The sequence below is a fragment of the Hyaena hyaena genome, unplaced genomic scaffold (genome assembly GCF_003009895.1).
Source record: "Hyaena hyaena isolate Hyena2069 unplaced genomic scaffold, ASM300989v1 scaffold_10, whole genome shotgun sequence".
Lineage (NCBI taxonomy): Eukaryota > Metazoa > Chordata > Mammalia > Carnivora > Hyaenidae > Hyaena > Hyaena hyaena.
The window spans coordinates 4910835-4935600 of record NW_024080642.1 but is presented as its reverse complement, the minus strand read 5'-3'; the positions used below and the strand labels follow the sequence as shown (position 1 = coordinate 4935600).

Below are 24766 nucleotides of genomic sequence, written 5' to 3'. Positions count from 1 at the left end.
GATTTGCTCATTTTAGCCACTCTGACTGGCGTGAGGTGGTATCTCAGTGTGGTTTTGATTTGTATTTCCCTGATGAGGAGGGATGCTGAGCATCGTTTCATGTGTCTGTTGGCCATCTGGATGTCCTCTTTGGAGAAGTTCTCAGTAAATTTTAATGCCACTGAAATATACTGTGGTGCACTGGTAGGAAGTTATGCAGAATCAGGTCCACTGGATAATGATAGAAGCACTGCCCAGTCTGAACAGTATTAATTTGCATTTTAATTACTCGTAGTGCATAGCACTCTTCACACCTCACATTTCCATCCATGAGATTCTAGAGTCATTCTACTTAGATTGTCATCTATGAGGCCTAGTTTTTGTGAATCTGATAAGAGTCTTTTACATGTACTCCCAATAGATTTATAAATTGGTGAATTGCAGCATTTGACATCTTGATTGGCAGGACTGTCAGTCATATATGAAAGGGTAGCTAGTTATCCTTGAGGAAGGGGTTTCCCCAGTATAAGAAAGTAATCATACACAATTCTGATTTGTCAGACTAACAGAAGATAAGAAATGTCATTTAGCTGGATTTCATGAGTCTTAAACTCCTGGGTACTGACAGAAAGATGCATTTGCAGGAAGATGCTAGTGGAGCTCACCCAATAAGAATATCTTCTAAGAGATGGAAAACAAAAGCTAAAGATAAACCCTTGGTGATGAACACTCGAAAGTAAGGCTAAGAAAGAAAAGCCAGTGTAAGACAGAGATAACTGCGGAGAATGGCAGGAGACTCCTGAATCTATTGACCTGCACGCTGCTGGCTTGACTCTCATTCCCAGCCTCTACTGCTGGGCAAGCTCCTGCAGGCCCACAGGTATACGCCAACAGCCAACATCTGTACAGTTGCTGGTGGGCCTGAACTGAACCCTAACCCTGTCATTGGTCTGAACAGCTCCACTCATTGCAGTTAACCCTACAGTTGTACACCTGCAAGACACCAGCCTCAACTCCCATCACTGGCCTCCCCTGCCAAACGCATGCTCACAGCTGGCCCCGATGGTCACACAGGTACACACTGACAACCAGAGCCCTTGCATGTGCCTGTGTGCCTGCAGTTGGCCCCAGCACCTGCTGAGGCCCCTAGCCTTCACCACTGCACATCTGTCTGCAACTGGCCCCTGCAGCCAGCCCCTTCAACTGGCCCCATAGCTAGGAGGGTGCACACCACTGGCTATGGCCACCATCACTGCCTGGCATGGTCCCTAGCCACTAGACTGGAGGTGCCATTAAAGAATCCAACAGTCCTTGCAGACATTGTGGACTGCCTGTAGCTCTCACTAAGGATCATGTAACTGATGTCATGGACCATAGCTTTTGGAGCCAATGAGACACCATGCCACCTCCATCTATCCCCATCGACAGATGCTACATGCCCTCACACTTGGCATCCTGCAGTACTAGACCAAGGGTCGCAGCTTGTGCCAGCATGCCCCCAGCCACAGGGGAAGGTCTTTCCTCACCAAAGTCATGTCATAAAATCTGGAAGAGGTAACTGCTTCTTCAAATGCACAAACACGTATGAAGGTGACAGGTATCATAAGAATCAAGGAAACATGACACCACTACAGGAACATAGTAAACATCCAGTAATGGACCCCAAAGAAGTAAATATTCATAAATTACCTAATAAAGAATTCAAAATAATTATATTAAAGATGCTCAGAGTGCTAACAGAGAACACAGATAAACAATTTGATGAAATAAGGAAAACAATATAAGAATGAAGTAAGCTCCACAAAGAGAAAATATAAAAAAGAACACCAGAAATTTTAGATTTGGAGAATACAGGTTGAAATGAAGAATTTAATAAAGAGCTTCAATAGCAGATGAGAACATGCAGAAGAAAGAGTCAGTAAATCTGAACCCAGATTTATTATTATTTTATTGAAGTATGGTCGACACACAATATTACATTAATTTCAGGTGTACAACATAGTGATTTGACAAGTCTGTACATTATGCTATGCTCACTATAGGTGAGGAACCATCTGTTACCATACAATGCTATCACAATACCATTGACTATATTCTCTATGTTGTACCTTTAATCCCTGTGACTTATTCATTCCATAACTGGAAGTCTGTATTCCCCACTCCCTTCACCTATTTTGCCTATCCCTCAATATCGTCCTCTGACAACTATCTCTTTATTTTCTGTATTTATGAGTTTGTTTCTGCTTTTTGTTTTTTTGGCTTTTATTTTTAGATTCCATATATAAGTATCTATCTTTCTCTGACTTATTTCATTTAGGATAATACCCTCTAGGTCCATCCATGTTGTCACATATGGCAGGACTTCATTCTTTTTTATGACTGAGTAATATTCATATGTGTGGTGTGTGTGTGTGTGTGTGTGTGACATTTTTATCCATTCATTTGTCAGTGGGCACTTGGGTTGCTTTCACACCTTGGCTTTTGTATATAATGCTACAATAAACATAGGGGTGCATACATCTTCTTAAATTAGTGTTTTTTCATTTTCTTTGGGTAAATATCCAGTAGGAACATAGATCATTTGAAATGATCCAGTCAGAGAAAAGCAAAGGGGAAAAAATGAAGGAGAATGAAGAAAGCCTGTGGGATTGATGGGACACCATTAAGAGAAACAACCTATGTATTATGAGAATCTAAGGAGAGGGAGAAAGGGGCAGAAAGCTTATTTTAAAAAATATGTCTGAGAACTTCCCAAATCTGGGGGCATATTTGCACATCTAAGTTCACGAAGTCGCAAACAAATTCAACCCAAAAAGATCTTCCCCAGGATACATTATCATAAAACTTTTAAAAATCAAAGACAAAGATAAATCTTGAAAGCAGCAATAAAAATAAAAAAGTGTGCCACTTACAAAGGAGCTCCATAAGACTATCAGTGGATTTCTTAGTGGTGCCTTACAGGCCAGAAGAGAGTGAGGTGATATACTTAAAGTAACCAAGAATCTAGCAAAGTTCTCAGAAATGAAGGAGAGACAAAGTCTTTCCCAGTCAAACAAAAGCTGAGGTTAGTTCACCACTACTAGAACTGCCTTACAAGAAGTGATGAAAGGAGTTCTTCAAGCTGGCGTGAAGGGACACTAGTAATATGAAAACAAGAAAATATAGGGGCGTCTGGGTGGCTCAGTCGGTTAAGCTTCCGACTTTGGCTCAGGTCACGATCTCACGGTTTGTGGGTTTGAGCCCCGTGTCAGGCTCTGTGCTGACAGCTAACTCAGACCCTGGAGCCTGTTTCAGAGTCTGTGTCTCCCTCTCTCTCTGACCCTCCCCTGCTCACACTGTCTCTCTCTCTCTCAGAAATAAATAAAACATTTTTAAAATTTTAAAAAAAGATAATAAGAAAATATACAACATACTGGTAAATTTAATTATATAGTCAAATTCATAAAATTCTAATTCTGTAATCTGGTAGTGTGCTAATCAGTTATTCTAGTATAAAGGTTACAGGGCACAAGTATTAAAAATAATCATAGCCACAATATTTACTAATGGATATACAATATAAAAAGATGTACATTGTGGCATCAAAAACAAAATGGGAGGGGTGCCTGGAAGGGTCAGTCAGTTAAGTGTCAGACTCTTGGTTTTGGCTCTGGTCATGATCTCATGGTTCATGAGACTGAGCCCCACACGACTCTGTGCTGACAGTGTGGAGCCTGCTTGGGATTCTCTCTCTCCGTCTCTCTCTGCCTCTACCCTGCCATCCCAAAATAAATTATTTTTTTAAAATGGGAGGGTAAAAGGGTAGAGTTTTTATATGTAATTGAAATTAAATTGTTATCAGCTTAAAATAAACCATTGTATCTATAAGATGTTTTATGTAAGCTCCATGGTATCCACAAATCAAAAACCCACAGTAGATGCACAAAAGATAAAAAGAATGTCATCAAAGCATACCGCTACGGAAAATCATCAGTTTACAAAGGAAGGCAGTATGAGAGGAAGAAAGCAACGAAGGAACTATGGAACAGCCAGAAAACAATTAACAAGATGACATGATTAAGTTCTTCCCTATTGATAATTACTCTAAATGCATATGGATTAAATTTTCCATCAAAACGCTGAGTGGCTGGATGAATGAAAAACAAGACCCAACAATGTGCTGCCTAAACAAGAGGCTCACATCAGCTTTAAGAACACACACAGGCTCAAAGTGAAGGGATAGAAAAAGATAGTACATGCAAGTGAAATCAAAATGGAGGAGAGGTAGCTAGCTATATTTACATCAGACAAAACAGACTTTAAGCCAAAAGCTGCAACAAGAGACAAAGAAAGTCATTATAGAATGGTAAAGTAGTCAATTCATCAAGAATTATGGGTTTCAGAATTACAGTATTAACTGAATTCACATCCCATCCAAGTTACTCATGCGAAAATTAGGTCACTGATTGGAAGAAGGACCTCATTCCAAATTTCCAACATTTAGTGGAACTAGGAGACTAATAATCTCAAACTCCTGAGTCTCTCTAAGCCTCTCTTGCAAATGAAGGCAGTACAACCTCCTGTACTTGTGGAGACTAGCCTTCACTAAATTGAAAACCTTGTAATAATCTCATCAGGGGCAATTTCCTTGCTAGGGGACGTCCATTTTCCTGAAGACTCACCACAGCCACCTCTTACTTCTAGTAGATTCATGACTACAGTCAGATGTTCAAGTGCTCCAGCAGGGCAAATACAAAGTCTGACCAGGAGGAAGTAGCTTTTACAGCAAAAGATTCTCAGAATTTCCATATATGATGACAAAAACCCAGAAAATATGTGAGAGTATACTCTAAGGGAGTTTAAGCAAGGAGCACAGAATATAATGCTGAATTGGTTATAATTAATATGGGTACACTTATCAGAAATTAGGGATTTAATGTCTTAGCATCTACAGCTGTAAGCAACGCAAACCGTTTATTTGGTAAATTCACTGAAACTTGAACTCCACAGTGGCCTGTGTTTTAAATTCAGATACTGGAACTTCCCTGGCGTAGTGCAGGAAGAAATCCAAAGACTTAGGGAGATAGGAATGTTGGAGTAGATTTATCACATATTGGCCTGCACATCCACTCCCTCCAAGTATATCCTCTGGGAAGATTCTGGGAACATCCCCTTACTAAAGCATTGAAAATTATATTAGTGAATGGGAGAATTTAAATCCTTGAAAAGCTCTATAGTGGTTTTCTTCTGTAGGCTAGGCATGTGGGATGACTCATTTCAGAGTAGCAGAGGCTAAATCTCAGTGTTTAACCACCAAAGACAAAGTAGGCACATTTACCATAAAGAGAAGTAGAAATATAGGGGCGCCTGGGTGGCTCAGTGGGTTTGGCGTCTGACTTCAGCTCAGGTCATGATCTGACAGTTGGTGAGTTTGAGCCCCATGTTGGGCTTTGTGCTAACAGCTCAGAGCTTGGAGCCTGCTTAGGATCCTGTGTCTTCCTCTCTCTGCCCCTCCCCTGCTCATGTTCTGTCTCTCTCTCTCTCTCAAAAATAAATAAACATTTTTTTAAAAAGAGAGAGAGACAAGTAGAAATATAGTGGTAATCAAAATATTTTTGACCCTTGCTGATCTCTGTGGCTAAATGAGTATGGTAGTTGTAGGAATAAAATAGATGGCCAACCTACCGAAATGTTGGTCACCAACATTTAGTATAAAAAAAAATCCATATATGGTGGCCCAAAATATGACTTTAGTCACCACAGTAGAGAGTTCTGACCTCTACCAGTTTCCAGGCCTAAGCCCCATAACTGAAGGCAACATTGCATCCCCCTAACGGAGTCTACCTCTTCCTCCAGGTCATCTTTACAAGGAGCTGTGGCCATCTCCTAAGATGACTATGTGCCAGGGAAAAAGAAATATTCATGTTTTTCAGGGATTTCTAAATATTGGCACTAAATTGATGTTAATTCCTGGGAACTCTAAATGCCACTGCAGTCCACCAATTTAAGTGTGAGCTTGTGGTGGACAGGTGAGAAACTGAGACCCTCTCTCTCTCTCTCTCTCTCTTTCTTTTTCTGGAACAGCTTAGGATCATCTAATCAGTTCTCAAAACCCTTGTTTAGGGGCTTATGAGTACAGAGATTGCTGCTAGTCTCCTGGTTTAGTGCTAGAAATCTCCAGTCCTCTACAGTTAAGGGGACTTGTCCAAGTGGAGGTTAGTGCCTTATACTCCATAGCCAATGTTGTAGCTGACTCTGGGGTGGTGGGGGTTATAGAGTCATGAAAGAGTGGGGCGGAATATGTGGGGGTCTAAGAACCTGGCTGTGGTATTCCTAGAATTGCTACATAAACAACTGGAATTATCTGTATCTTGTTTAAGAAGGCATTGTATGCCAGAAGACAAAAACTGTTATAACAGCATCACAAAGAGGGTAAAGAGGATGATCTGGTGAGAACCCAGGAACTTCTAGAGGACATCTGAATCTTCACAATGATCTTTCTCCATTCTGAAATCTGCATGGACATGGAAGACTTTGCTTGCTGGGATGTCTAGCAAAGTATTATTGAATTGCACGTGGCACAACATGAGAGTCTCATGAAGGAGTATTGTTGTAATGCCCACGGCATGACTTGGGGTGCAGGGTCCTTTAAGATTTGCACCATTTCTCCCAGTGGTGATGAAGAGTTTGAACACAGTTGAATTAGGGTCAATCGGTGAGTTAGGTCTTGAGGTCATAACTGAACATTAATCTTGATGATGCACTGACCACCACCTGGTTTCTCTAAGGGAAAGAAATCCAACAGGATTTTTGCCTTTACAAAAACAGGCAAAAAGCAAAAATAGCATTCAGCATTTGTTTTGCAGGAAGCGATTATAGAGGCAGCCTGCACCCTAAGCTCCTTCCTATGAGCCACACTCAGCAGCTCAGCATTCAGCAACTGTAGCTTTGAACTGTGTCTGAAGCATCTGTACTTTATCTCGACATATTTTGTGCATCCATTAACAAGATATGTCCTAAGGAAACAGAAAAGCCTAAGAGAGTTGATTTTTGTCCGTCTAGGAATGTTCAAAAATTTTTTCCATATAAATAAATGTTAATTGCTTCTTTGCTTTATGTTATTCTAGCTTACAGGCTTCAAAGGAACGTTGTACTTTGAGATAGTGGGGGAAACCTGTACTTTCTTCACTTGGCTTCCAGGATAGCAATACCTGAGTTTTTCTTTCACTTTCCTAGTTGCTTTTAATTTCTCGCCTATTGGTTACTCTTCTTTTCTTAGAGTTCTTAATATTGGAGTGCTCCCAGAGCTTAGTCCTTGCACTTTCTCTTTATTTTTTAAAAGTTTTTTTTTAAATTCCAGTTAGTTAACATACAGTGTGATTTTAATTTCAGCTGTACAATAAAATGAATCAATAATTCAATACATCACCCTGTTCTCATCACAATAAGTGCATTCTTTAATTCCTATCACCTATTTAAACCATTCCTCACCTCCCATCCCCAAAGAAATTAAGCCTTAACTCAAGTTTGAATCACAGTGGATTAAGTAAATCCATAGAACCACTCTGTAGTGATTTCATCAGTTCCTGGATGTATAATTAGGATACACGGTAACTGACAGAATTTTCAGTTTAGAATCCCAGATCAGAATTTCTGATCCTGAAAAAAGGAGGTTTATAGTATGAAGGGAAACTCCCCTATTCCACATATACGTATACCAGGAGAGTAAACAAAAATTATGGCTTTCCTGGGATGGCAGAATGGGAATTTACAGAGATTAGTAACACCAATAAAGATTTGAAAGAAGCAGGGAATGATAAAACCTATCTCATGCCAATTTAACTTGCCTGTTTGGTCTGTGAAGAAGGTGGATGGATTTTGGAGAATGACCATAGATTATTATAAATTTAATCAGGTGAGGTCTCCAATTGCAGCTACTTTCTGTATATAATATCTTTACTGGAGTAAATCAACGCATGCCCGCCATCTGGTATGCAGCTATTGACCTGGCAAATGCTCATTGCTCCATACAACTTGGCAGAGAACACCAGAAGCTATTGGATTTTACTTGGCAGAGCCAAGAATATAACTTCACTGTCTTGCCCCAGGGCTACAACAGTTCTCCTGCTCTCTACCATAACGTAGTCCATAGAGATTTTGAGAATCTTGACCTTCCAATCAGCACTGACTTGGCCCACTACATTGATGACATTATACTCATTGGATATGAGGTGAAGGAAGAAGCAAGGTCTTTAACTATCTTCATGAGAGACATGCAAACCAGAGGATTAAAGATAAACTCCATTTCTGGTATCAATTTTCACATCAGTCAAATGCCAGTCACTACATTCTTACCTCAGCTCTCAACTCACCCTTTTGTATTCTTCTTTGATGCTGGAGCTGGGACTCTGAAAACCACATTTCTTTGCCTTGCCAGGTGGTTCTGTTAAGTTCTGTTAATTGGTGGCATCAGAGGGAGACCCCAAGACTGAGGAAGGGCAAGAGAATTGTTCCTTCCTGTCCACCCCAAGACTGCTTCCTGTAGCCTTTTGGATCCTGTGTGCTTTATCCCAGCAATGATTCTTCATCTTGGTAGCAGCAGGCCCTTTCTGCAGCATCAACTGAATCCAGTTTGCAGTTTTTCTACAGTTCTGTACATTTCATCAACTCAAAGACATCAACACCAGCCAGCCAGCGTTCCTGCCTTAGAGGTCCGGGTCCCACAGAGTGCCTTCTCTAAGCTCAGAGACCCCCCACACCAGCTGAGCAGCATCTTCTGAGATCTGAGTTTCAGCTCTGAGGGGTCACTCCTCTACGTCTGTAAGTTTTTTCCTTTGCTTCATTTTTTCCCCAGCTCTAGAAGTGGTAACACTTGCTCCCTCTATAATACCTTGGATATCTCTTTTTAGCTTTATAGTCACCTCCTTCACTTTATATCTAGTTAACAATTCTTGTTAAATTATCTCTTCAAATAAACGGTATGATTTCCATTTCCTGTATGGACACTGACTATTAAAATTAGCAACAGATTATTAAAGTTTAAGAAAAATTACAACCAGGTGAAGGCAATACATGACTCAATCATTCTCCGGTTATTATATATTCCACCTGTACTAATTTATAGTTATATTACTTTGTAATTGTTATATTGCAATTTCAAACGTAAGAAATTGGATTATTAAAAACAGAAACTATGATTTCTTTTTTCCCCCGTTTTAACAAGCTTAGCTATATAAACCATAGTCTTTTAAGTGACACACTTCATTTAGTATATAATAAATGAGTTACAGATGTACCGCAAGATAGTTACCTATTCAGCCCTACAAGTGGCCTGAAAGGACTGGGGTGGTTGGTGCCTCTACATAATTCACCCCTGGCCAGAAGCAATTTGTTCTAAGGCTTCTCAGAGAGTAGCCCAAAATAATCAGAGACTGATGATACATTCTGGTGTCCCCCATGGTCCCACAGGAGGCAAGCACAATGAAGAATTTGCTTTATTAAAGCAAGTATCCTTTAACAAAAGAGCAAAACCAAGGAGTATTCTATTATCAGGGCATCACTTTCCAAAGCCAGTTGCAGTAAGTATTGCCGCTTGTCACAAACACTGAGCCTTGGAGCTGCCGGAAGAGTGCATGGTCCAGGTACCCAAGGGGCAAGACTCACAGCCTAAGATATGGCCAGGAAACACAGGGAGGTGTGCAAGATACTCTTTATGGACTCAACTCCCAATTTCTCTCTTTGTATATATTGAATTCTTCCTTTTCTTTATGGCTGATGTGTCCTTTTAGTTACATCCAAGTTAGCTGCAGGATTTTAATTTTAATAACACAGTCATACTCTGCAAATTAGAGCTTGATCATTATTTTGTAATATATACTTAATATGAAAAAGTGAATTCTAAAACCAGTCATGTTACCATAAGATAGTGCCACCTTACATTTGCCAGTGGGAAAAAAAGTAAGAGCGAATAGAGTCAAATATGATTTATACTTGTAAGTTTTTCATTGCTGTGCAAATTGTTTTACATTTGTCACCTAGTTGCATGAATTATATTCTCATCAATAATGACTACTAAGCGATCATTGTTGAATTGTCTTGTTCAGGAATTACGTGCTATCATTTCAATCATAAAACTCTACATTTCTTGTGAGACTAGTTTAGTGGTCATGAACTTCTTTAACTTTTGTTTATCTGGGAAAATCTTTCTCTCTTCTTAAATTCTGAATGATGACTTGAAATGTTAAAGGGAATTTCTTTTTCTGTTTGTTTTTTGTTTTTGTCTAAAGGGAATTCTTTAGTACTTTACTGTGGGTGCGATGGCCAAGGGATTGTCTGGGGTCCACTTTTGGGAAGGTGCTGAGGTGGGACTGGCTGGGAAGATGCCAGTGGTGGTGATGGCAGAAAGTGCCTTAATTTCAACAAGTTGCTGGATCAGTGTGAGAACTGGGAGCTTGAGGCTCCTGGAGGAATTGCTACACCCCCAGTGTATGGTCAGCTGTTGGCTTTATATCTGCTCCACAGTGACATGTATAATGCAAGATATCTTTGGAAAAGGATACTATAGAATCTGCAAATTCTGAATTTGGGGGAATTTGGTCAGGTGGACAAAGAATCTGGCAGAGAGATTTCCCTGGGATCTACATGACCGTTGACACACACCAGTGGTCTGAGATGGTCCAGCCTATCACAGAAGCACTTAGAGATGCCACAAAGAGAAGAGCCTTCACCCTGGTTGCTCAAGCCTACACCTCCATAAAGAGCCAGTGATTTTGCAGCCTTTGTCGGGCTCCTGTGGAAGAGGCTGTGAAAGGTACATTAGAACAAGGATGGCAGGCCCACTCTGCCACAAGAATGTTATGTCCAAAAAGCCAGCTGCAGGGGCCCTGGATGTTTCCTCCATCTGGTTTATTCCCTTATCAGAACCTGCCCCAGTTCCACCAATCCCCAATGAGCAGCAGTTAGCCATACTGACCGATTATGTGGCTTCCCTCGAAAACTGATATATTATTATGAATTCAAGATCCACCTTCAGAATCCTGCATACTGACAAATATAAAAATGTAATATTTTAATTTTCAATTTATTGGATGGATTAGCACCTCAGCATTCCCTACTGAGTATGTGAAAAACTACATATATAAAGTGTATTGTATATATTTTGTCCTTAAACATTATCCTGAATAGTTGTTGCAACAACTCTCATTTTGTAATATTTAACAATTTGGATGGAGCCTGTCAGTATTATGCAGTTTATATTTCCTAATGACTATAAAACACAGCTTTCCTGCTTCATGTGGGACAGTGGTTGTCAACTGTTTGTCCCTACTGTAGCACACAGCACACCCACGTCTGCACCGATGGTTGACAGTTACAGTGATTCATGTGGGATTTGAGGAGGACTGTCTCCAGAGGCAATATCTGAGCTGCTGTGGGTTCAATCCACTCTCTTCAGAGAATGTGCTCTCCTTTCTCCTCACCTCCTGAAAATCACTCACACAGAATGCTGAAATGTAGATGAGGAACAAAAGACCATCACATCTTTTCCTGGTAGTATTAGTACATCCAGTGTACTGGCAGTGAAGGGTTTGCCATGAAATGTGACTATTTAAGACCTTCAGGAGACATATTAGATGTAATATTCCTTTCAGAGGCAGGGAAATGTAGGGTGGAATGCATTATACTGGCAAAGAAGTTATTAAGATAAGTGATCCACTTTGCACAACTGTCCTGCAGCCTACTGGTTGCTTATATTTATCCTTTGGTTCAAGTTCTGCCTTTTGGAGAAATACTGAACAAGTCTTTCAGTTTTTGCGTGATGCCTTCTGAATATTTGGAGGGGTTTATTGTATCTTCAGACTATTTCCTCCTACCCCGCTTCGTTTGTCCTGCATTTGTTCAATAAATATTTAATTGAAAAAAAATAAAGGGAATTCTTTAAATGAAAAGATCATAACTGGAAGAAAATTATGAAACAATTTCACTAGTAAAAACAAACATGCAATAAAGGTAACAGATTAATCACTTATAAAGCCAGTAAGGAGGCTAAACCACAAAAATAGTAGAATCAATTATATCTAAAAAAAATTAGTCAAGGGATACACAAAATAAAGATGTAAAATATGATATCACATACATAAAACATGGAGGGGGAGTAAAAATTTAGTGCCTTTAGTATGTGTTCTTCAGCATACATGTGAACTCAGGTGACTGACTTAATATAGACTGCTAATACACATTAAATATGAACCCCATAGTAACCACAAATTAAAAAAACTTACGATACACAAACTAAAGAGGAATAAACCTGATCATAACACTAAAGAAAGCCATCAAACCAGAAGGAAAGAGGACAAGAGGATAAGAAAGGAACAAAAGACTAGAAAAACAACCAGAAAACAACAAATGGCAATAAGTACATACCTATCGAAAATTACTTTAAATGTAAATGCTCCAGTCAAAAGACATCAGGTGATTTAATGAATAAAAAACCAAAATGCGCCTATATGCTGTCTATGATACTCACTTCAGACCTAAAGACACATACAGACTGAAATTTTATGAAACAAAGAAAAAAAAACTGGAAAAAATACAAACACATGGAAGATAAACAACATGCTACTGAACAACCAATGGTTAACAAAGAAATCAAAGAGGAAATCAAAAAATACATGGAGACAGCCTTGCAGGTGTCACCATCCCAGAGTTGCCCATGCCACCCAGCCATGGTCAACCCCACCATGTCCTCTGACATTGCTGTGGATGGTGAGCCCTTGGGCCGTGTCTCCTTTGAGCTGTTTGCAGACAAAGTTCCAAAGACAGCAGGGAACTTTTCATGCTCTGAACACCTGGGAAAAGGGATTTGGTTATAAAGGTTCCTGCTTTGACAGGATCATTCCAGGATTTATGTGCCAGGGTGGTGACTTCACATGCCATAATGGCACTGGCTGCAAGTCCATCTATGGGAAGAAATTTGATGAGAATTTCATCCTGAAGCACACAGGTCCTGGCATCTTGTCCATGGCAAATGCTGGACCCAACACAAATGGTTCCCAGTTTTTCCTCTGAGTGATTGGATGGCAAGCGTGTAGTCTTTGGCAAGGTGAAAGAGGGCATGAATATTGTGGAAGCCATGGAGCACCTTGGGTACAGGAATGGCAAGACCAGAAAGAAGATCACCATTGCTGACTGGATAAATCTAATAAATTTGACTTGTGTTTTATCTTAACTACCAGACCATTCCTTCTGTAGCTCAAGAGTGCACCCCATCACCCCTATCTACTTGAAATATCCTATAATCTGTGCTGTCACTGTAGTTCTATGGGTTCCATATTTTCCTTACTCTCCTCCAAGTCTAGCTGGATTGCAGAGTTGAGTTTATGATCATGAAATAAAAATTAAACAACAACAACAAAAGTACATGGAGACAAATGAAAATGGAAACACAATGGTCAAAAATCTTTGGGACACAGCAAAGGGCAGTTTCAAGAAGAAAGTTTATAATCTACCTTGAGACACAAGAAAAAGCTCAAAACAATGATGTAAACTTACACCTAAAGGAACTAGGAAAAGAATAAGCAGAGCCCGACATTAGTAGACGAAAGAAAAACACTACAGGCCAAAATCCCCCAATGAACATAGATGCAAAAATCCTTAACAAAATATTAGCAAACCAAAACCAAATCAACAATATGTTTAAAGGGTTACTCACCACAATTAAGTTGGATTTATTCCAAGATAGCTCAATATTCACAAAACAATCAATGTGATAGATCACACTAACAAGAGGAAAGATAAAAACCATGTGATCATTTCAGTACATGCAGAAAAGCATTTGATAAAATATAATATCCATTCATGATAAAAACTCTCAACAAAGTAGGTTTAGAGAAAACATATCTCAACATAATAAAGGTCATAAATGAAAAACCCACAGCTGAAATTATATTTAATGGTGAAACTGAAAGCTTTTCCTTTAAGATCAAGATAAGACTTGGATGTCCATTCTCATTACTTTTATTCAACATAACACTGGAAGTCCTACCCACAGCAATCCGACAAAAGAAAAAAAAAAAAACGCATCCAAATTGGTAAGGAAGTAAAACTACCCCTATTTGCAGATGACATGATACCTTATATAGAAAACCCTAAAGACTCCACCAAAAAACCATTAGAAGTTATAAATGAGTTCAGTAAAATTGCAGGATACCTAATTAATATACAGAAACTTGCTACATTTCTATAAATTAATAAGAAAGTAGCAGAAAGACAAATAAAAAAACCACTCCCATTTATAATTGCACCAAAAAAGAGTAAAATACCTAGGAATAAATTTAACCAATAAGGTGAAAGACCTATACCTTGAAAATATAATACACTGTTGAAATAAGCTGAAGATAACACAAACAAATGGAAAGATATACCGCGTTCATGGATTGGAAAGAATTAATATTGTTAAAATGTCCACACTACCCAAAGCAATCTACAGGTTCAACATAATCCTTATCTAATTACCAATGGCATTCTTCACAGATTTTGAACAAATAATCCTAAAATTCGTATGGAACTACAAAAGACCCTGAATAGCCAAAGCAACCCTGAGAAAGAAGAGCAAAGGTTGCAGGTATCACAATCCCAGATTACAGGATATACTACAAAACTATAACAGTCAAAACAGTATAGTACTGGCAGAAAAACAGACACATAGATCAACAGAACAAAATAGAGAACCCAGAAATAGACGTATATAATCAATTAATTTTTGACAAAGGAGGCAAGAATATTCAATGAAGACAGTCTCTTCAATATATGGTGCCAAGGAAACTGGACAACTACTTGCAAAAGAAAGAAAGTGGTCACTTTCTTATCTAATTCACCAAAATAAACTCAAAATGGGTTAAAAACCTAAATGTAAGACCGGACGCCATAAAATTCCTAAAAGAAAACATAAGTAGTAGACTCTTAGACATTGGCCTTAGCAACATATTTATGGATATATCTCTTTGAACAAGGGAATCAAAAGCAAAAAATAAACTATTGAGTCTACAACAAAATAAAAAGCTTTTGCACAGCAAAGGAAGCCATCAACAAACCAGAGAGGCAACCCACTGGATGGGAAAAGATATTTGGAAATGATATAACCAATAGAGTTAATATCTAAATTATACAAAGAACTTAAACAAGTCAACACTAACAAAATAATACTCTGATTAAAAAATAGGTAGGGGCGCCTGGGTGGCACAGTCGGTTAAGCGTCCGACTTCAGCTCAGGTCATGATCTCGTGGTTCTTGAGTTCAAGCCCTGGATCAGGCTCTGTGCTGACAGCTCGGAGCCTAAAGCCTGCTTCAGATTCTGTGTCTCCCTCTTTCTCTGCCCCTTCCCCACTTGTACTCTGTCTCTCTCTCCCTCAAAATAAACAAACATTAAAGAAAAAATTTTTTAAATAGGCAGAGGACATATAGATTTTTCCAAAGACATATAGATGGCCAACAGACACATGAAAAGATGCTCACTGTCACTAATCATCAGGAGAAGACAAATCAAAATTAGAGTGAGATATTGTCTCACACCAGTCTTAATGCATAGTATCAAAAGACGAGAAATAACAAGTGTTGGTGAGGATGTGGAGAAAAGGGAACGTTTATGCACTGTTGGTGGGAATGTAAATTGGTGCAACCACTATGGAAAATATTATGGATATTCCTCAAAAAATTAAAAATAGGACTAACATATAATCCAGTAATGCTACTAGTGGGTATTTGCCTAAACACAGTGAAAACACCAATTTAAAAAGATATATGCACCCCTATGTTTATTGCAGCATTTATAATACCTATGATATGGAAGCAATCCAAGTATTCATCTATAGACAGATGAATAAAGGAGATGTGTGTATATCTATACGTCATATATATATCACATGTGATATTGTGATATGATATATATATGTATATGTATCACATCTTCTTTATATATACTTATGTATATGAATGCATTCATATATATGAATATTTTATATATGAATATTACTCAGTCATAAAAAAAGAATGAAATCTTGCCACTTGCAACAACATAGATGGACCTGAAGAGTATTAAATTAAGTGAAATAAGTCAGACAAAGGCAAACACTATATGATTTCTTTATATGTGGAATCCAAAAAAACAAAACAAATAAACAAAAAGCAGAAATAGATTCATAAATACAGAAAACAAAGTGGTGGTTGCCAGAGTGGAGGGAAATAGGGGTTCAGGTGACATAGGTGAAAGGGAGTAAGAGGCAGAAACTTCCAGTTATAAAATAAATAAGTCATGGAGATGAAAAATACAGCTTAGAGAGTATAGTCAATAATATTGTAATAATGTTTTTTAAATCCCTACATAAAAAAAAAAACATTATGTTTATAGAAGCAATCTCAAGTTTTTCATTAAATTTTTGAGAAGACTTTATTTGGAAGTTTTTACAAATTCAATGTTTCATATCCTGAATACTTTAATTTTCTTTTCTCATTATATTATATAAATACATCTTTTCACCACACTCCATTATAGTTGCCTCCAAATCTCCTTTAAATTTATCCCAGTATGCTATACAAATATCATTATTTCTATGGATGTCATTATATGGAAAAAGGTTGAGAAGCACTGCGTTAGCTTTGTTTTATTTTTTTCTTTCATAGTTTATTGTCAGGTTGGTTTCCATATAACATCCAGTGCTCGTCCCAACAAGTGCCCTCCTCCGTGCCCATCACCTCCCTTCCCCTCTCCCCCACTTCCATCAGCCTTCAGTTTCTTCTCAGTATTCAAGAGTCTCTCATGGTTTACCTCCTTCCCTCTCCCCAACTATTTTTCCCCTTCTCCCCCATGGTCCTCTGTTAAGTTTCTCCTGATCCACTTTTAAGTGAAAACATGTGGTTATCTGTCTTTTTCTGCCTGAGTTATTTCTCTCAGCGTTAACACCCTCGAGTTCCATCAACGTTGCTACACACGGCCAGATTTCATTCTTTCTCATTGCCATGTAGTATTCCATTGTATAGATAAACCACATCTTGATCCATTCGTCAGTTGATGGACATTTAGGCTCTTTCCATGATTTGGCTATTGTTGAAAGTGCTGCTTGGGGCACACTGGGGTACATGTGCCCCTATGCATCAGCACTCCTGTATCCCTTGGGTACATTCCTAGGAGTGCTATTGCTGGGTCATAGGGGAGTTCTATTGTTAATTTTTTGAGGAGCCTCCACACCGTTTTCCAGAGGGGCTGCACCAGGTTACATTTAGCTTTAGAGCAGGACTCAACCTGGGGCCTCTCAATGGATTCAGTGGGTGTGTGAAACACGCAAGTCTATCTCTCTGGAGAGATAGTTAATACTTTTCATCAAGTTCTCATAGCTTAAGAAACAAGTGACTCAAGAATTGCAAAAGTTTCCCTGTAATTTCACACCCAAAGAAGTGATGTCACAAGTTAAAGGTTAAAGGAATTCCAATAGCAAAAGTAGGCCTCCATTATCACAGGTGGGAAGAATAAAGGGGCTATAAATAGAACTAGGCGGACTTCTGTCTCTGGCTCCCTCTTTTGGGAATCCTCCTCTTGGCCTCTCTCTTCTCAAATTCAACTAACATACTAAGAGGATTCTAGGGTCTTTTCTCTATTGGAGAAGTAAATAATTCCTCAGATCACCAGAAAGTACAAACCAGGGTGGAGCCCAGGGAAGACAATATAGATTTCAAATTTGATCTAGTTCTGCAGCCAAAGCCTGAAAGGCAATATTGTAAAGTGTACATTTGCCCAGACCTTTTCCTGTGTTTCGAAAGCACTTTGCACATAACTAGACTTCTCCTGTATATGTGTCTCCCTTGGGAGCCTAGCAGAGGTGACTAAATCCACAGTGCCTCTAGGCCATACTGTCATTATTTGGTGGGTTTTTCCCTGCTAACAGGCTTTGAGCCCCTGAGGATAGACTTTTATTTTGTTCTTAAAACAGTGTCTATTATATAATACACACTCAGTATTTTCTCAATTAATGGTGAATAAATTAATGAACATGGACCAGTAATTTCCAAATCTTAGTTTCCTTAAAAGGTTATATGCCAGGAAGAGAGATTTCCTCTGCAAATTAATAAATTAATTTCCTGATACAAATACTTAATGTGAATCTGGGTACCTTATAATCCCAACTTGTTTTTATAATTCCAGTTTTGACTAGGATTTTGTCTTCTCAGATATGTTTAACAGAGATGTTCTATATCTTCCTACAGATGACACATCTCTTGACCACTAGTCTGCTTCTCTCACTGGTAAGAAAGGCATGAATCATATGTCTTTTTAGTCCTTTTTAGTCCCTTTTTGCCTGATGCTATTTTCTACACATAGGTACATTCAGCAAAAGCTGACTGAACTTGGAACAAACTTCAAAGAATAATAAAGTTATCTTAATTACATACAAGGCTTTATAGTTTATACTGCACTTTACCATGCATTATCTCATTTGATCACAAGAATCCTGTGAGTTAGAGCTCCATTGTAGAAACACATGCTCAAAACGTTTAAGCCATTTACATAAGGTTTTACAGAATTGGAACTAGAAGCCAGGTCTTCTTTTAAATTTTTTTAAATGTTTTATTTGTTTTTAAGAGAGAGACAGAGACAGCAGGTGCAGGGGAGGGTAATGGAGAGAGGGAGACACAGAATCTGAAGACAGCAGAAGCCAGGTCTTCTGACTCCTACGGTAGTGATCTTTCGCACTGGGAGATTAATGGAATTCTCCCATCTACCAAAAGAATTTCTTAATATTGTGTTGACACAAAAGTAGATAAGCAGTTTTGCTATCCTGAGTCAGTAAGAAAATCAACATACATTACTAAGACCTATTGATTTATATAATAGTTTTTCTAGAACGATACTTTGGTTTATAAACCACATGTTTCATTTGAGTTCATTCAGCTTTCAGCTATGTATATTTCTTAGCTATGCATATTGCTTCCTGTGTGGTCTCCTAAGCATTGGTTCAAAGTTCTTACTTCTGAACTTTGTCTTGTCTTTTCCTGTTTACTTCGCAGCTCTGGGAAAAACACAGTCAGATTGTTTAATCTGTGAACCATATTATCTTTGTTTAATTTTTGTCTCGCAGGCACTCTTGACTACCACCAGGGGGCAAAAGCCTACCAGCTGGCTTCTCTGCAATTCATTCTACACAGGACTGTACAGTACAGGGACCCTCAGTGTCTGATTCTTGATGGAACCTCCCTGCTAATTATTTCAACCGCAGAGCCCCAGGGAGAGAACAAAGGCTCAGCACAGAGGGCTCCAGTGGCACTTAACCATACAGCAGCCAGAAAGAGCACATGACAGCCCTGTCAGTTTAAAGGAAGCAATGAAACCCAAGAGAGTTTGAGTGACAAACTGGAGGAGGTGGCTTTAATAACTGTAAACTCCTTAATGCCTGTTTCCTCAGCTTTGATATAGATGGTGGTATATTCCAGAACATCCACTCAAATTGAGAAATAGCTTTGCCAACTCTCTCTGTGCAAATAACCAATGTTATTTGCATAGTGAGATTCCACCCCTCCCCCTTTTTAAATCTTGATTTTTCATTACTTTCTTTGCTTATGGTCTGCTGATGGCTTATCTTTTTTCTTTTTTTTACGTTTATTCATTTTAAAAAATGTTTATTTGTTTTTGAGAGAGAGAGAGAGAGCAAGCAAGGGAGGAGCAGAGAGAGAGGGAGACACAGAATCCAAGCAGGCTCCAGGCTCTGAGCTATCAGCACAAAGCCTGATGCCGGGCTTGAACCCACAAACCTTGAGATCACGACCCGAGCCGAAGTCCGACATCCAACCAACTGAGCCACCCAGGCGCCCCTACGTTTACTCATTTTTGAGGGACAGGCCGTAAGCAGGGGAGGGGCAGAGAGATAGGCAGACATAGAATCCCAAGCAGGCTCCAGGCTCTAAGTTGTCAGCGCAGAGCCCTATGTGGAGCTCAAACTCAACAAACTGTGAGATCGTGACCTGACCCCAAGTCGGATGCTTAACCAACCAAGCCACCCGCCCGTCCCATGCCGACGGTTTATCTTTTAGATTATTCCTGTAAAATATTTAATAACCTACATTTCACATATGTCTATGAAATAATGAAATCTAGAGCCGAAGGAGAAAAAACATCTCAAGGAGCAAATGCTATTTAAGAGAATTTCTTCTCAGCAGGAAGCAAGTGGGAGGTAGATAGCAGGTTGGACCCTTATAACTCTGTGGGCCCGGCTTTCTCGGCCTCCCGGGCTCATACAGCCTCTCTCACCTTAGGAATAAGGAATGAGTGAGTCCTTAGACAGGGGCCAGGGTAATAGAGGAAGCGTGAGGGTACCATGAAGCTTCTCAAGGTATAAGATTAAAAAGCCTGCTTTCTTTCTTTCATAAAGTCTCATCATAAAACACGGACTCTGAGACAGAGGGTGATCAAGCTCAGAAAAAGCCCCCGAGAGCCGGGTCAAAGGGGGATAAACTCGTCTCCTCGTCGCGCCACGAGGGTCTCAAGTCCAGTAAGTCTCACTCCCGCCTAGAGAAAGCCTTTGAAGCCCCGGGAGTCCTTTCTCACTAGACAACGTGTTTGCCTCAGGATTTTCACCTCCGTTTCCTTTCTCTAAGATCGGTTAAGCGGTGCGCCCCCACCTCAGAAAACGGTCGTTTCTCAGGAGAGGGGACTCCAGCGGCTCCCAGGCCCGGGGCCCCTCCCCCTCCCCCCACCCCACTTCACAGCCTCCCAGCGCCGGCGAACCGCGCGATTCCACAGCAAAGGAGGAAACCCGGGAAGGGGCGGAGGTCAGAGGCGCAAACAACCGGCCGGCTTCCGGCAACTCAAGGGTTACGGCGAGGCGGCGGCGCGCGCCGAGGGGAGAGGCGGTTGCTGACAGGTGGCGCCTGCGCACTGGGAGCGCTCATTGTGCCCCGCTGCTGCCGAGCCGCCCGCCCGCCCGCCCGCCAGCCGCCCGTTCGGCGCGTCAGTCGGCTAGAGTCCGGTGGTGGGTGCGGAGCCTGCGGCCGTTCCCGCGGCCTCCTTCTCCTCCCCGTTCCCCTCACCCCCTTCCCACACCCCTTTCCCCATCCCGGCTCCGTCACCCTCCCGCCCCCAACACTCAGGACAAGAATGCCCTGCCCGGAACAACCTAGCAGCGCCTAGATGGCTTTGGTCACGGTCCAGCGGTCGCCTACCCCCAGCACCACCTCCAGCCCCTGCGCCTCGGTGAGTCCCACCCGGCGGCCGCTCCGCTCCCTTCTGTCACTGCAGCTCCGCTTTGCCTCAGCGGGTCCCGCCGAGCGCCACTGCGCACGCGCCGCGCCGCTACCCAGGCCTTGGCACTCGGCTGCTGCGAACCCCCACACCCCCCGTCTTTAAGACGAGCTGCGGGACCTACGGGACGTTGGATTTTGCCCCCATCACTCTGGGCACCTGGCTCTCAAAGTCCTTCCCCCGAACCCCCACCCCCCACCCCTGTGGCATGCTTTCCTACGGCTTGAACACTTCCTTTCGGGAATGAGTCATTCTTGCTTTTCACCCTCCCCCTTCCTTGTACCCTCAGTAGCTCTGCTGCAGGGAGAGGACCATGGGACTCCTGCGGTGCCCCTAACACACACCACATCCCCATACCTACACCCATTTCGTGGACTCGTTCAGTATTCGCACACCACAATCCCTTCTTCAGTCTCTCCGGGTGTATGCCTTCCCCCTAGTCACTTGCTGTCTTTCTCGGGCTCTGGTACTGTTGGGGCTACATTGGACTGCTGAGCTGGTAGTTGCTCCTTGGTTTCTTCCTTCCTCTCCAGCAGAGAGGTCTCCGTTTCTTGGACCTCTTACCTTTCCTCTAAGTAGTTCTGAAGCACCTGGCGCTGCTTGATGACCAGTGCTAATTCATTTACATCTTACAGGTATTAATGCCTCATTGCTCATGATCATTCTTGTTCTTGGGTCATGTTTGTAGCTTCAGATGCCTAGGCCAGTGGAGCATGCTTCCAGAAGGAAAATACCCAATAACCAGCCTTTTCCTGCTGGGCCCTTCTTTGACTTGGCTCCTAGCCCCACCCTCATCGCTTTACACCCCATTCTTTTAGCCTATGTTCTTGAAAATACTTATTTAAAAAATAAAATTTGCATCAGTGGGGCGAAATGAGATCTTTAGAAAAATGCAGATGTTTTAGAAGGAAATAGAATGAAAATATGAGCAATTGGAAAAGCCATCTTGAACTTCCTACAGAATTGTCATTTTTAAAACTGTGTTGGTGGATTTAGTAGTTTCAAGTTGCCAAAAGGTATTCACTAAACACTACCACCCTTCACTGTAAAACATCAGGTTATTCTTTATATGTTCATTGAGGCGTGGACTTTTTATATCTTGAAAATATGGTGACTTCTGATTTCAACATTGGTTCCTGAATTTCAAAATTTTGTTCTATATAGTGGTGGTTTCTTCTTTTCCCCCTGAGCTTTCTTTTCAATTTTGTGTGACCAGATTGACAATTATATCCTAATTCTAGAAGTGATTAAATTTCAGAGGTTAACTTGTATTGTTCCAGAGAGCAGAACTAGGGTCCTTGGGTAAAAGTTCAAGGAGGCAGATTTCCAATGATTGTAAGGAAGAAGAATCTTGTAACAGTGGAGTGGACTGCTTTGCAAAGATAGTGAATGTCCATTACTTAAAGTATTAAAAGAAAAGCTGGAGGACCTTTTGCCTAGAAGTTAGTATAAAGAATTCCTGCAGTGAGGGACTTCTAAGGCCTTTTCCAACCCTTAAGACTTTGTGATTTGAGAATAGCTGCTCTTCAAAGGTTGTAAAATGTTTTAGAGTCCTCCGAAGACAAGTGTCATAGAATAGAAATTTAGTAAAATTTATTCTTATATGTAGTACTTTGTGCTAGTTTTTGGAAAGTTAACATTCCATCAGATCATCTTTCTTCTCTCTACTAGTAAACCCTTTGAGGTTGGTGGTCACCAGGTGTGATTTTGGCTGAGAAAGTAACTGAGAGTTAGTAGAATCATACAAGTACACTAGAAACCAGTATTATAGTAACATCATTTTCCCTGGGCATTGTTAAAAACAGTTTGTGCTATAATAATAACATAAATATATCAAGTTATCATACTAAGTTCCTTGAGGTGAATGATTAGTATACAGTAAGGCCATACTACTTGATATGACCAAATTAGCCAAAGCTTAATTATTAGTCGCTTTTGAGATAGGTAATTGATCATGTGGTAAGCTCAGTTGTTGAGCTGATTGATATTTCTATGTCTACTTACCATAGTAACTTGGTTATTTCAGTTGCGAATATGTGCCCCTGGGTGTAAAGGAATCCTGGGACTGGTGTGTGTGTGTGTGTGTGTCAGTCAGTCGTGTTTGTATGACGGATAAGCCAGTTGCTTTTCCCTTTAAATGGTCTTCCTATTTCACTTCATCCAGCGCTATGTTTAGCTGAATTGTCTTGTGGTTCTTGTGTTCTGATATTTGGCTGCTGTCTGAGCTGCATATCTGCATATGCTCTTGCATCTCTTGCTGCGTGAATAGGTGAAGTTGTTTGTTTGAGAAGTAGAGAACCATGAAAGGAGAAATTTAATTTTGTGAGACTGGAAATTTAGATTTTGGAATTAATAATTTTAAGCATTTTATTTTACTTTTTCACTGTAGGAGATGTAGGACATGTTAATACTGTCAGCTCTTCATTAATCATTCACTGGGGATTAAATAAAGCTATTGATCATCTACTGGGTGTGAGTGGTTATTCTACATACTAAGGTGTATAAGACATTGACCCTATCTGTCAGGAATATATAGTCTTGGAGGGGGCAGGAAGAACAAATGTGAGATGAGAGGGTAGAAAAGGAGAGTGAGAGAAATGATATCGTATGTATATGAATAGCTGGTTTGTAATGGCCAGTATTGTCTGAATTCAGATTAAGATAAATTCACAACTGGCAATAGGAGTAATAAGAGTATCTAACATCTCTGTGGTTTTTGTCTATGCCAGGCATCATGCCAAGTGCTTTACATGGATTAACTCATTTACTCCTCACAGTATGTCCAAAGGAAATTGCTATTATCCCTATCTTACAGATGAAGAAACTGAGGCAAAGAGCCATTAAGGAATGTGCTCAGTGTCACTTAGCTGTTGAAGATTTGTCTAACTTTAGGATATTCCATCTTCTCCTTTGTTCCTTTTCCAAAGAAAAGTACACATAGTAGGTGGATCTCAAACTAGGCCTGAAGGATGGGTAGAATATTTATAGGCTGGGATAGAAGCTGGGAAGTAGGGAGTATTCCAGGTGGAGAAAAGCTATGTTATCAACACTTACAGGCAGAAAAGTACAAGGCATATCTGAAGGACTTAACTACACCAGTTTGAGGAAGGATTTCTTTGGAAGAGTAGTAAGAGATAAAGGTGAAAAGGAAGCTGGGACTGCAGAGACTGCTGATCTTAGGAGGCTGAACTTGATGGAGAAGGTAATAGAGAGTCTTCAGAGGTTTTTGAGCAGATATAATCACAGTGGTGTTTTAAGAAAACTGATCTGGCAGTATTGGCCAAAGGGATTTGAGAGAGGCAAAGGGAGACCATGAGTGGAGCCAGTTAGAGGCTATTATGGTAGCCCCGCTGTGAGATATGAAGGCCTAAACTGGGGATGTGAACTAGTAGTGGAAAGAAAGGGACACAGATGTGAGGGATTATGGAAAAAACACAAAGCACCTGGGAACTGACTGGCTCTAGGGGAGGAGGAATCAGAGATGCCAAGTCTTGGAATGTATTGTTCTTCTAAGATAATAGATGTTTC

General features: G+C 40.4%; 1 protein-coding gene and 2 pseudogenes across 2 annotated transcripts in view; all 3 read left to right on the top strand.

Annotated features, from left to right (window-relative positions):
* Positions 1-10337: 10337 nt before the first annotated feature.
* Positions 10338-10958, top strand: LOC120245476 (annotated as a pseudogene).
* A 1722-nt stretch (positions 10959-12680) lies between these two features.
* LOC120245823 lies at positions 12681-13183 on the top strand (annotated as a pseudogene).
* A 7777-nt stretch (positions 13184-20960) lies between these two features.
* The window catches only part of SSH2 (slingshot protein phosphatase 2), a 253270-nt gene continuing 249464 nt past the window's right edge, over positions 20961-24766 (top strand). For both annotated transcript variants that reach the window (XM_039252544.1, XM_039252533.1), the window contains exon 1: positions 20961-21190. In XM_039252544.1, coding sequence (XP_039108475.1) covers positions 21128-21190 — 63 coding nt within the window. In that variant the 5' untranslated portion in view covers positions 20961-21127. The remainder of the gene's footprint in view (positions 21191-24766) is intronic.